Source organism: Oreochromis aureus, linkage group 11 (genome assembly GCF_013358895.1).
Source record: "Oreochromis aureus strain Israel breed Guangdong linkage group 11, ZZ_aureus, whole genome shotgun sequence".
NCBI lineage: Eukaryota > Metazoa > Chordata > Actinopteri > Cichliformes > Cichlidae > Oreochromis > Oreochromis aureus.
The window spans coordinates 34887248-34899269 of NC_052952.1; the positions used below are offsets into that span (position 1 = coordinate 34887248).

At 46.8% G+C, this 12022-nt stretch overlaps 1 protein-coding gene across 1 annotated transcript; it reads right to left on the reverse strand.

Annotated features, from left to right (window-relative positions):
• Positions 1-1035: 1035 nt before the first annotated feature.
• On the reverse strand, positions 1036-11207 carry LOC120442696 (dynein heavy chain 1, axonemal-like). The gene is made up of 11 exons (XM_039619731.1): positions 9710-11207; positions 9404-9574; positions 9073-9254; positions 8650-8826; positions 7953-8123; positions 7639-7769; positions 6895-7034; positions 6165-6587; positions 5935-6085; positions 4738-5858; positions 1036-1167 (listed from the first exon to the last, which is right to left on the reverse strand). Exons 3-8 carry the CDS (start codon positions 9106-9108, stop codon positions 6505-6507), a joined length of 738 nt encoding a protein of 245 aa, XP_039475665.1. The 5' UTR covers positions 9109-9254; positions 9404-9574; positions 9710-11207; the 3' UTR covers positions 1036-1167; positions 4738-5858; positions 5935-6085; positions 6165-6504.
• Between the last annotated feature and the right edge of the window lie 815 nt (positions 11208-12022).

Here is a 12022-nt window from a genome sequence, read left to right on the forward strand (position 1 = left end):
GTTTTATTTGATCATCGTCATGGCAGGGTGTTTTTTCTTTGCATGTGGTTTTGCAAGTGCGTGTAAAAGTGTGCGTTTGCTCAGTAGTCCAGTGCACAGATGAGTGCAACACCCCGTTTGATCCAGTGCCTCTGGGTGTGACGTGTTGGCAACTCCAACGATATCACATAGTTGGTAGAGTGGCCGGTGGTGCAAAAGCACACAGAGCACTTCAGTGACTTAAAGACAAAAGTGTTTTAAACCATTTCTGTTTTCTCATCGCTACACTGAGGGAAGGATTTGTGAGCAGCCTAAGGTGCCAAGATGTTGGCATTGCGAGTGGAAAAAACTGAGCTGCACTTTCAGCACTTTCAGATGCTTCATGAAATTGGACCCTCACTGGAGTCTATTTTGGGTGAGTAATAAAACCAGCAAACAGAGATACGCACAAACCTATGACGGCACACCTACTGGCTACAGATCATAACCTGAGCCAGAGTTTCACAAACATGGACTTTTCTTTTGTTTTTTCCCCACAAATTTACAAAAAACTCTAATAAATCTATATTCTCTCATAATCTCTATACTAATCTATATCACTCCTCTATATACTGACCAGCTCGTGTGAGTGTCTTGTAGATAGGGCATACATAGATCCCTGAGGCTGGAGGTTTTCAGTTGGGACTCTGTGAGCTGACCTGCCTTGTTATCCCAGCGAGCCCCCTCCAGGAATGGACCGTGAATGTAGCAGCCTGTGTCTGGTATTTCTGTAATCTCTGACACTGACTTCACTAATACCTGAAGGATAAATCATCACAAAACAGTAGGTAGGTCAAGACCACTGAAAACCTGGGTTAGGGTTGGGGGGTAAAGTCATTATGAATATAGCACTTTATATACATACAGATACGAAGCAATGTTCTAAATCTGTAAGACTGTTCTTTAAAACATTGCTGCTAGTGAGGCAGCCTACAGTCTGACCTCAAAGTCAAATCCAATCGTGTCAATTGAGGTCCCGGAGCGACGGGCATAATTCTGGAGGGTTCCGGTAAGAAAAGCCTGCGGGAAAAAGAAGCCGCTAATCCAGAACGCAGGTGGAATGCCGTTAGAGATCCATCTCTGTAGGAAATTGATCCTCTGAAGCAGGTCTGACACCCAGGAGGCCAGAGGCTTCAGAGACGCGTAGGCCTGAAGAACAAGAACAGCGGAGTCAAACTGTTGTATTGGTTGTATGCTCTGCGCATTCTCAGAAAGCACATTATTACATTTTAGGAGAACAGAAATATCACCAAAAATTTATTTGATTTTCTGCCCAGTGAAATGGCATTTCAAATATTCAAGTCACAAGTGTGCACAATCTAGAGATACAAAAATTTGAAGAAAAAAAAAAAAAAAAAAGGATAACAACATAGAGAAAAAAAGAGAATACATTCACATGTGCAGCCCCTGCTACAAAGTGAGTCACATGTAAAGTAACAGCTGTGTGTGCCTTGCCTTGCCACATATCAGGCACCGCATTGTTGAATAAGCTGCGGGCCATAAGCTCGAGCGCTGATGACACCACCACTGAACCTTTCAAAGCCTTCACAGTCACACCTCCCAGTCCACCAGATACTGCCAACCCCGCCCGCGGGCATCCAGGATCCGCCGGACCATATAGGCCGGATGACCGCCGATGAGCAGGGTGGGAGGAGGGGGCACGGAAGGAGGGCACAGAGGGCTGTGGCGGACCGGTTTAATCTGAGAGACGTGGAATGTGGGATGCACTTGCCAAGAAGCCAGAAGTCGGAGCCTGACTGCCACAGAGTTGATGATGCGCTCTACTTCATACGGCCCAATGAAGCGGGGAGCCAGCTTCCGAGACGAGCCCCGAAGCGGGATGTTCCCAGCTGCTACCCAGACCTTCTGTCCTGGCCGATATTCAGGGGCCAGGGCACGGTGGCGGTCGGCATAGTGCGCGTGCCGTTCCTTGGCACGAAGGAGGGCTCGGCGAACGCTGCGCCACACCCGTTGACAGCGCCGGAGGTGATGTGGGGCTGATGGAACGGTGAGAGCTAGTTCCTCTTCGGGAAAGAGCGAAGGTTGATAACCGAGGGACGCTTCGAATGGAGACAAACCGTTGGAGGACGAGGTAAGAGTGTTATGGGCATACTCCACCCAGGGCAGGTACGTGACCCAAGAGGAGGGATTTTGACTCGCTACGCACCTCAGCATTGTCTCTAGCTCCTGATTTAGGCGTTCGATCTGTCTGTTGGATTGCGGGTGGAAACCGGAACTCAGATTAACCTTTGCGCCCAGAATGGAGCAAAATGTCTTCCACACTTGTGAGGAGAACTGGGGACCTCGATCGGAGACGATTTCGAGGGGAATTCCGTGGAGTCTAAAAACATCGGTAACCAACGTTTGGACCGTTTCAGCAGCCGAAGGCAGCTTTGCCAGTGGGATGAAGTGAGCGGCTTTAGAAAACCTATCGACGACGGTGAGAATGACACTTTTTCCAGAGGAGTTAGGGAGACCGGTAACAAAGTCAAGGGAGATGTGGGACCACGGCCGGTGGGGTGTAGTGAGCGAGTGGAGCTGACCTACAGGGTGCTTAGTGGATGACTTATTGTGAGCGCAAACAGCACAGGCAGACACATAGTCCTTTACATCCTTTATTAGTGACTTCCACCAGAAATGTCGTCTAAGGAGGTGTATCGTTCTACCCACGCCTGGGTGGCACGAAAATCGTGCAGTATGGATCCAGTGAATGACAGCCCCATGGGCAGCAGCGGGAATGAAGCGCCGCCCAGGTGGGCCGGTACCTGGATCAGGGTCCCCCGAGAAAGCCTGGCGGATGGTCTCCTCAATGTCCCAGGTGAGAGCGCCCACCACGCAGGCGGCGGGCAGGACAGTGGCGGGAGAAGATGCTTCATTGTCGGAGGAATACTGACGAGAGAGAGCGCATCGGACTTGACATTCCGTGACCCCGGACGGTAGGAGAGAGTGAAGTTAAAGCGAGTGAAGAATAGAGACCAGCGGGCTTGACGTGAATTTAATCTTTTGGCTGTTCTGAGGTAAGTTAGATTTTTATGGTCTGTCCATATGAGGAAAGGCTGTTCAGCCCCCTCCAACCAGTGGCGCCATTCTTCTAAGGCAAGCTTTATAGCCAGGAGCTCCCTGTCGCCGACGTCATAGTTCCTCTCTGTGGGGGTGAGTCGGCACGAGAAGTAGGCGCATGGCCGGAGCTTACCTTGTGGCCCGGACCGCTGGGAGAGAACTGCTCCAACTCCGGCGTCAGACGCGTCAACCTCTACCATAAACTGCTTAGAGGTGTCAGGATGGGTTAGAATGGGTGCGGAAGTGAATAATTGCTTTAATTTAACGAAGGCTGTGTGAGCTTCTGGGGGCCAGGTGAAAGATACCTTAGATGAGGTGAGCTGGGTGAGAGGCGCGGCCACTTGGCTGTAGTTCCGAATGAAGTGGCGTTGGAGCTTCTTCCGTGTCTCTGGGACCGGCCATTCCAGCACCGCCTTGACCTTCACTGGGTCGGTCTTCACCTGTCGTCCTGCCAAAATGTAGCCCAAGAAGGAAATAGATGAGGTGTGGAACTCACATTTCTCTGCCTTGACGTACAGTCTGTTCTCGAGCAGCCGCTGTAACACATTCCTCACATGGACGTGATGCTCTTCGAGAGTCCTGGAGAAATCCAGAATATCATCCAGGTACACAAAAACAAACACGTTCAAGAAGTCCCGTAACACGTCATTGACTAGGGCCTGAAAAACCGCTGGGGCGTTAGTTAAGCCGAACGGCATCACCAAATATTCAAAGTGCCCTAATGGAGTATTGAAGGCAGTCTTCCATTCATCACCCTCTCGTATCCAAACCAGGTGATAGGCATTTCGTAGGTCCAGCTGGGTGAAAACTGTGGCTTCCTGGAGTGATTCGAAAACAGAGTTGATCAGTGGGAGAGGATATTTATTCTTTACAGTGATGTTGTTCAAACCTCGGTAATCGATGCACGGTCGGAGCGACCCATCCTTCTTTCCGACGAAGAAGAAGCCTGCAGCGACGGGGGAGGAAGACGGTCTGATTAATCCTGCTGCCAGCGACTCTTGGATGTAGTTCTCCATAGATTCTCTCTCGGGACGAGACAGGTTGTACAGTCTGCTAGAGGGCAGCGGAGCTCCCGGGAGTAAGTCAATAGCGCAGTCATATGGTCGGTGAGGTGGTAGTGAGAGCGCCTTAACTTTATTGAACACTTGCTGTAAATCATGATATTCTGGGGGGATGGAGGAAAGGTCTGGTGCTTGTGACGGGGCTGGAATCCGCTCTGCTGAGGCAGGGGGAACGGCTGACCTCAAGCAGTTCGCCAAGCAAAACAGACTCCAGCTGGTGATTTTTTTCCCGGCCCAATCAATGTGAGGATTATGTCTCTGTAGCCAGGGGTAACCTAAAATAAGCGGGGTGTCAGGGGAAGGGAAAGTGAAAAAGGAAAGTAGCTCATTGTGGTTTCCTGATGTGACTAACTTTACTGGCGCGGTTTGGTGAGTGACAAAAGCAAACACCTGATTATTCAATGTAGACGCGGGGATGGGTGGTTCAAGCGGTGTAAGTGATAACTCCAATTTCCTTGCCAGTTTCTCATCCATTAGGTTCTGCTCCGCCCCGGAGTCTACCAGCGGGGCATGTGAAAGTCTCGTTGTTAGTCACAATGATAACAGACATTAACAATCAGGGTCTAGTTGTGCTGCCCACCCGTATCCCCGGACTTACCGGTGGGCCGGTTCGTTTGGGCGAACCGGGCAAGCAGCGATGCGATGACCAGGCTTCCCACAGTACAGGCAGTCCCCAGCCCGAAAACGGCGTTCCCTTTCTTCCAGTGAGAGCCGGGAGCGACCGATTTGCATGGGTTCGGGCGGGGGAGGCGATGGAGAACGCACGCACGCAGCCGCGAGTAGGGACGACGAAACGCGAAACTCGGGGCGCAATACAGATCTTAATGGCTTAAGCCGCCGCTCGGCATCCCTCTCCCGCAGGCGTCTATCAATCCTGCGGGCGAGGGAAGCCAGTTCTTCGAAGGATTTTGTTTCCTCGTGGAACGCTAGCTGGTCTCTCATCTGATCGTTCAGCGAGCGTAAAAAAAAAAAAAAAATCCCACGGAGGGCCGAATCGGGCCAACCCACGGCAACCGCCCTGGTTCGAAATTCAACTATATACTCGGCTACACTGCGCCACCCCTGACGGAGCGCCAGCAATTTCTGTGCGGCGTCGTCCTCCGAGACTGGAGGAGAGAATGTCGCCTTGAACTCCTCCAGAAAATCATCATAATCGCAACGATGAATGGGGTGAGAGGTTTAATAAGCCTCAGCCCATGCTAAAGCTCGTCCCCGTAACAGCCCCACAAAGTGGGAAATTTTAGCAGCATCCGTGGGGAAGGCGTGCGCCTGAAAAATAGAGAGCATTGGAAAAGGAACCCCCCACACAGGTCTAGTTCCCCATGGAAGGGTTCCAGCGGCGGAGATGAAATGCTGCGGTACGCAGGGTCGGGCTGCTTGCCCCGCAGTTCATCCTGAGTGTCACTAAGCTCCTGGTATTGGTCCTGGAGTGATTGGAGCAGCTGATCGTGACGACCGAGAATAGCGCCCTGTTTGTTAATTGCGGAGCGTATTGGATCTGCTGGGTCCATCCTGGCCAGTCCGTACTGTCAAGAACCGTAGTTCAGCACACAAGCTGGACCCAGAAGCAGAGACAACACGCCAAGGTGCACGCAAAATAAACTTTATTTTAACTAAGGGTGTCCCGGAAGGGTCAAAGGAAAACCCGCTGAGTAACTAGAAAACCAAGGGACCGGGAGATAAATAACTCAGGAATGCCGTAATCGGGACTGCGGGAGGCTGCAACAGAAAGAGGAAGAGAGTTACTGGGGAACGGGGAAATAACAGCATACGTGGGGTAGAGTATTAATCTTACGGTCAAGGTGGGGCCGTGGGAACCGGAGGGAGGGGTGAGGGTCCGTGGGGGCGCTCCAGGAAAATAGAGGAGATGAGTACCGGTAGTGATCCAAACTCCAGGCGGGCAGGAAGACAGGCAGGAGAGGGCTCAAAATACGCCGAGCTGTTACCTGAGAGCACAAGGAAAGGATTAGCGTTTGTTCCAGCAAAAGAAAATTTCACAACCTCCTTCACGTGGGTGCACGTTACCGCTGAGAGGCGACTAATGGACTGGTGTGGAGCCGCTGGATTAAATAGTCCACCTGATGATCGCCTGGGATGGGATGCAGGTGTGGCGTTGACAGCCACACCCGTGGGCGTGGGCATCCCATCAGCTCCTCGGACACCAGGCCGCGGACCATGACACTAAATCTGTAAGACTGTTCCTTAAAACATTGCTGCTAGTGAGGCAGCCTACGGTCTGACCTCAAAGTCAAATCCAATCGTGTCAATTGAGGTCCCGGAGCGACGGGCATAATTCTGGAGGGTTCCGGTAAGAAAAGCCTGCGGGAAAAAGAAGCCGCTAATCCAGAACGCAGGTGGAATGCCGTTAGAGATCCATCTCTGTAGGAAATTGATCCTCTGAAGCAGGTCTGACACCCAGGAGGCCAGAGGCTTCAGAGACGGGTAGGCCTGAAGAACGAGAACAGCGGAGTCAAACTGTTGTATTGGTTGTATGCTCTGTGCATTCTCAGAAAGCACATTATTACATTTTAGGAGGAGAACAGAAATATCACCAAAAATTTATCTGATTTTCTGCCCAGTGAAATGGCATTTCAAATATTCAAGTCACAAGTGTGCACAATCTAGAGATACAAAAATTTGAAGAAAAAAAAAGAAAAAAGGATAACAACAGAGAGAAAAAAAGAGAATACATTCACATGTGCAGCCCCTGCTACAAAGTGAGTCACATGTAAAGTAACAGCTGTGTGTGCCTTGCCTTGCCACATATCAGGAACCGCATTGTTGAATAAGCTGCGGGCCATAAGCTCGAGCGCTGATGACACCACCACTGAACCTTTCAAAGCCTTCACAGTATCTCTGAGACTCAGACAGATGACTTCCAGCAGCTTGTTATATCTGAAAGATTTAAAAAAAAAAGCCCACATAATTACAAGTTACTAACGCACTAATAACCACATGCCCACAGTTTGAGTAAAACGTAATTTTCAGGGCATGACTTACCAGAAATCTACTAATATGTGTGAGGTAATGAGACACTCCCAGATCAGGTTGATTAATGTGCAAAAATTTCTTTTTGTGCATAGTTCCACAAAAACAGATAAGCATTCACCTTGCAGAGGAATGATGAAATGACCCCGTATATTTCATTCCTCCTCAAATTTCTTCATGATAACAAAAAATCTTCACTTAATGGACAAAATATTTCTACTCTCTCTATTAGAAAAAAAAAAAAAAGTTTGTTGATCAATACGAATGACTCGGGAGATGCTAAGTCGGATTCTGGGACCTTCAGCCTCCAGACTCACTCTGGACAAATTTCTGACGCCAGCTACATCAGCTCATACACAAGTATGATTACATAGTTATTGATATCTATTTGAGTGGTGTTTCTTTTAAAACCCTTTTTGTCATTCCACTCTGCTCTTATAATGAAGATCAGAGTGGAATGACATTTTTTTAACCATGTAATTAATTGTTTAATAGTACAGCCTAATGTTACCTGATGACCTCCTGGATGAGCACAGTGTTCATGGACTCCTCGTAGAGCACCGGGTATTTTTCCATCACTTCTTCAACGTCAAAAGGAGGAGGGATCTTTTCAACGATGCCTGCCACTATCTCCTTCACTATCTGTAGCGAAGAAAGAAACACAGATGATAGACAACACATCACATGCCCCGCACCTCTCAAACTCTATTTAATTACAAAGCAATCAATAACAATTAGTGCTAAATTGAATTATTAAGCAATCAATAACATGATGCTAGTAGTAATAATAAAGACATCTAAAGACAAATGAATCTGTATCGGTACCTCCTCAAGAGTTTTGCCCCCAGCAGATGTAGCTCGGGGCTGGAGACGAACCACAGCTTCTAACAAGGCAAAGGCCTCATTCTGAGCAAAGCTGATGTTAGCGTTGTCATGGAGACCAAAGATCTCAGGTGTGTCATTGATGGGCAAACCACGAATGTATGCCAAATAGCCCTAGGGTCACAATTGCCATGACAGCGAGTCAGTCAAGCAGTCAGTGTTTGACATGATCGAAGTTAACATTTTACAGCATTTTTAACAAAATGTCTTGATTGGACTACATTTCTAGTCTAAGCTTAAATCACAAGCTTTCTGCAATCTGTGTTACTGCAGGCAAATACTCACAGCCTCTCTTGTTATATTTCCTTGTTTGGGAATGCAGCACAGTAACTCCTGTGATAGTTTAACTTCTCTGAGCTGTGGAAACTTTTGTTCTCTATGACTGATTTGTATTTGATGGCTGTGTGACTCATGGTGTTTTACATGACTGATGTTTCCCCCCAGGCTTGGCTAACTCAGCCTTACTTCCAAAAAATGTATATAGCATGACTCTTTTCTGCTTTTTAAAAAAAACATATGCCCCTATTTAAGTTTGATAAGGCACACACTTGCCTTTTATACTTTGCTTGTCTCACAATCAATAGCCTGTTATAAACTCTGTTTACTATACATAATTTTGAGAGTTCTGAGTTTATCTAACCTTGATATCCAGTTTTGTGTCTATTTGCTGGTAGACTCCAGATGCAGAGTAGACGTGATCACTACTGAGGACAGCAGGACAATAGAAGTCCTCCAGCACACTGAGCAGACATCGTCTGTCCCAGTCATCTGTCACATGGCCACCATAATTAATCTCCCCTGCAGTGTATTTTAGAACCTGGACAGGTGGAGGACAGCAATGGGAGACAGACAAATGAACATGCTCGGCACACACATAATTTCTACCGAAAACCTGAACACAGGCGTCTTTCCTAGATGGCCTGTGTTTCTGCTTATAGCTTATACATCAACTATCTGTAAGAAACATTCTTATAACTGTAAGAAACAGTATGTATAAGTAGGAGCAATTTGAAACATCATCTTCAAATAGGTAATGAAACAGAGACAGAAGTGTTGCCTCCACCTTGTATGGGATGTCCTGGTACTCATCCAGGAACATTTTGAGCTGGCTGATACAGATGTTCAGGTTGCCATCAGTGAACTCATAGGGAATGTTGAAGCCCAAAGGGCCAAACTTTCATCTCTACAAAGCAATTCCATGGAACAGGCAGAGAGACAGGAGCAAAGACTTGACTTGAAAGTCTGCTGTTTAGACAAGAAAGAAGAGGAGAGGAACCATCCATAGCAAATCTACACACTGGTTTGAGAAGACTTTACTACATGTTGTCAAACCAAAGCAGCAGGAGCTAAATATGGGAAACCAATCAGAGACACTAGAAGTACTTGAGACAGACCTTGGTGGAAGAGGAGAGAAAATCATTAGTGAGGCTCATGTAGGTTTTCTGTAGGTTGGCCTTGATGCCTCTTGGAGGTTCAATGGTCATCTTGGAACCTTTCTGCAGAACAGACACCGGGAACTTATTGCTGGGAAGACTTGTGAGCCACAGGCGGAAGTTCTCGTGCACCTGTACAGGAAAAGAGACAGATTTTTCCCTTGGAATATAAAGGATGAAAAAGCTCTGTGTCCTTGGCTAGTCTAGCATATACACACTGAGGATCTGTTTTGCTTCTGGTTTATATTTGTGTCCTCTTGTTGTCACCTTTAGTGGGTTGATGTTTTCAATAAGTCTCACCAGGGTAGGCATCCAGCTTGGTGCCAGATGACAGTTCTGGAAAAAACCCCAGTGACCTCTTTCCATGGCATCGTGCATCATACTCTCAGCCCAGGGGCCCTGAATCACACAAATGACAGCATTTCTGATAGGTTTAATATGGAGAAGCTGGTCTCATAAATAATATTTTGACTGTGGGCCTCAGTGCATCTCCCTACACTGGAAAAAATGGAGCTCCAAAAACAAGAAAAAAAAACTTATTTCAAGCTAAAATATCTTGTATTAAGTGAAAAAAATCTGCCAATGGAACAAGTGAAAATTCTCTTGACAAGATTTCTTGAAATAAGACAGTTTAATAGGCCTTACAAGATCTTGAAATTAGCCAGAAAAACTCATAGCTATATTTTACTAGTGTTGTGAAGTTTGTCTCATAATAAGTTTGTGACGCTCAAAAGTAGCATTTTCCCCTCAAAAGTAGCTTCTTTTTTTAAACCTTCCAACATCACACTCTTTGTTTTAAGTGTATATAACTTAAAGAGTTCTAAAATGTGACACTGTTCTAGATTTAAGTACAACACCTTACTTGAAATAAGATCAGAAACTGGCATTTTGAGACAAAATTTATTTAAGTTAGCTTTTTACTAGTATTTTTGTAATAATTCTCCATTTCTAGTGCATTTACCTTTCTATACAGCAGTAATACTGTTCTAGATTCAAGACATTTACCTACTGCTTATAAGACAAAAAAATGAAAACTATAGATTTGCAGAGCAGCAACTTTATTGGTAAAGCCTCATAAACAGAGAGGACTGCATTAAAGAAGCCATTTTGCAGTGACTTTTTGTTCTGCCCAATCTGGCCCTTAATACACTGCTAAAATCTGTGCATTGCACAGGCACAATTCAAAGCACAGACAAACACACTGCTAGGCATACTAAAACTGCTCAACCTGTAACATTTGTTATTAATACAAAGTGTTTTTATCATTTAAATTAAAGGTCCTGGGCTATATTAACATGGACATTTGACAACATTCTTCAAACAATTCCATTGTAAAATTATCATTAAGGATGCACGGAGCCTATCTGCTGAATACACTGTAGCCTAAACTCAACATTAAAACAAAAAAACCCCCCCAAAACCTTTAAAATCAACTAAAAGCTAGGCAGTCTGCACTGCACAAACCAAACATAAAATGTCGGCATGTTCGCCAATATTATCGTGCACCCTTAATTATAAAACTGGGCTAACCTGGCCAATTTCCAAACAAAAATCAATCGCAACCAACATGGATTGTAGTAGCCTTGGAAGGAGAGAAGTGCTTTCCTATAGTCCACATCTTAACCACACTGGCTCTACTGGCCAATAAAAGCATTCCACTCAGGCATGCTCTTCTTGTAAGATGATGTGAGATCTCCATCCATCCATCCATCCTCATCCGCTTTATCCGAAGTCGGGTCGCGGGGGCAGCAGCCTAAGCAGAGAAGCCCAGACCTCCCTCTCCCCAGCCACCTCCTCCAGCTCATCCGGGGGAACACCAAGGCGTTCCCAGGCCAGCCGAGAGATATAATCTCTCCAGCGTCCTGGGTCTGCCCTGGGCCCTCCCGGTGGGACATGCCCGAACACCTCACCCAGGAGGCGCCCAGGGGGCATCCTTGTCAGATGCCCGAACCACCTCAACTGGCTCCTTTCGATGTGGAGGAGCAGCGGCTCTACTCTGAGCCCCTCCCGGATGGCCGAACTTCTCACCCTATCTCTAAGGGAGAGGCCAGCCACCCTTCGGAGGAAGCTCATTTCTGCCGCTTGTACCCGCGATCTCGTTCTTTCGGTCACTACCCACAGCTCGTGGCCATAGGTGAGGGTCGGGACGTAGATCGACCGGTAAATTGAGAGCTTCGCTTTTACACTCAGCTCCCTCTTCACCACTCACTCATGGATTTTATCCAAGAGAACCTCTGTCTGTATGACGGAAAGCAGAGAGGCTACACACTTTGGGTATGTAAGGTGTAGTGTATAATAGTAGGCCATAAGGTATAAAGCACCCTCCGTAACCTCGTCTTTTGGAAACATGGTTATTGGCACATCTCCTACCGCTAGGATGCAGTTGGACGGACTCACGATCAGGACTGGGCAGGAGAGAGGACGTTTCATCAAATAGGTATTAGTGTCTTCTTGGTCCTTTAACACAGACATACTTTTGTAAGGATTATGCACTTTTGTTTCAACACAAAACTAAAGTTAAATTACAACAAAAGTTGAAGTTGTGGGAAACTACATCTGAATTTGTTACTTTTAATTATT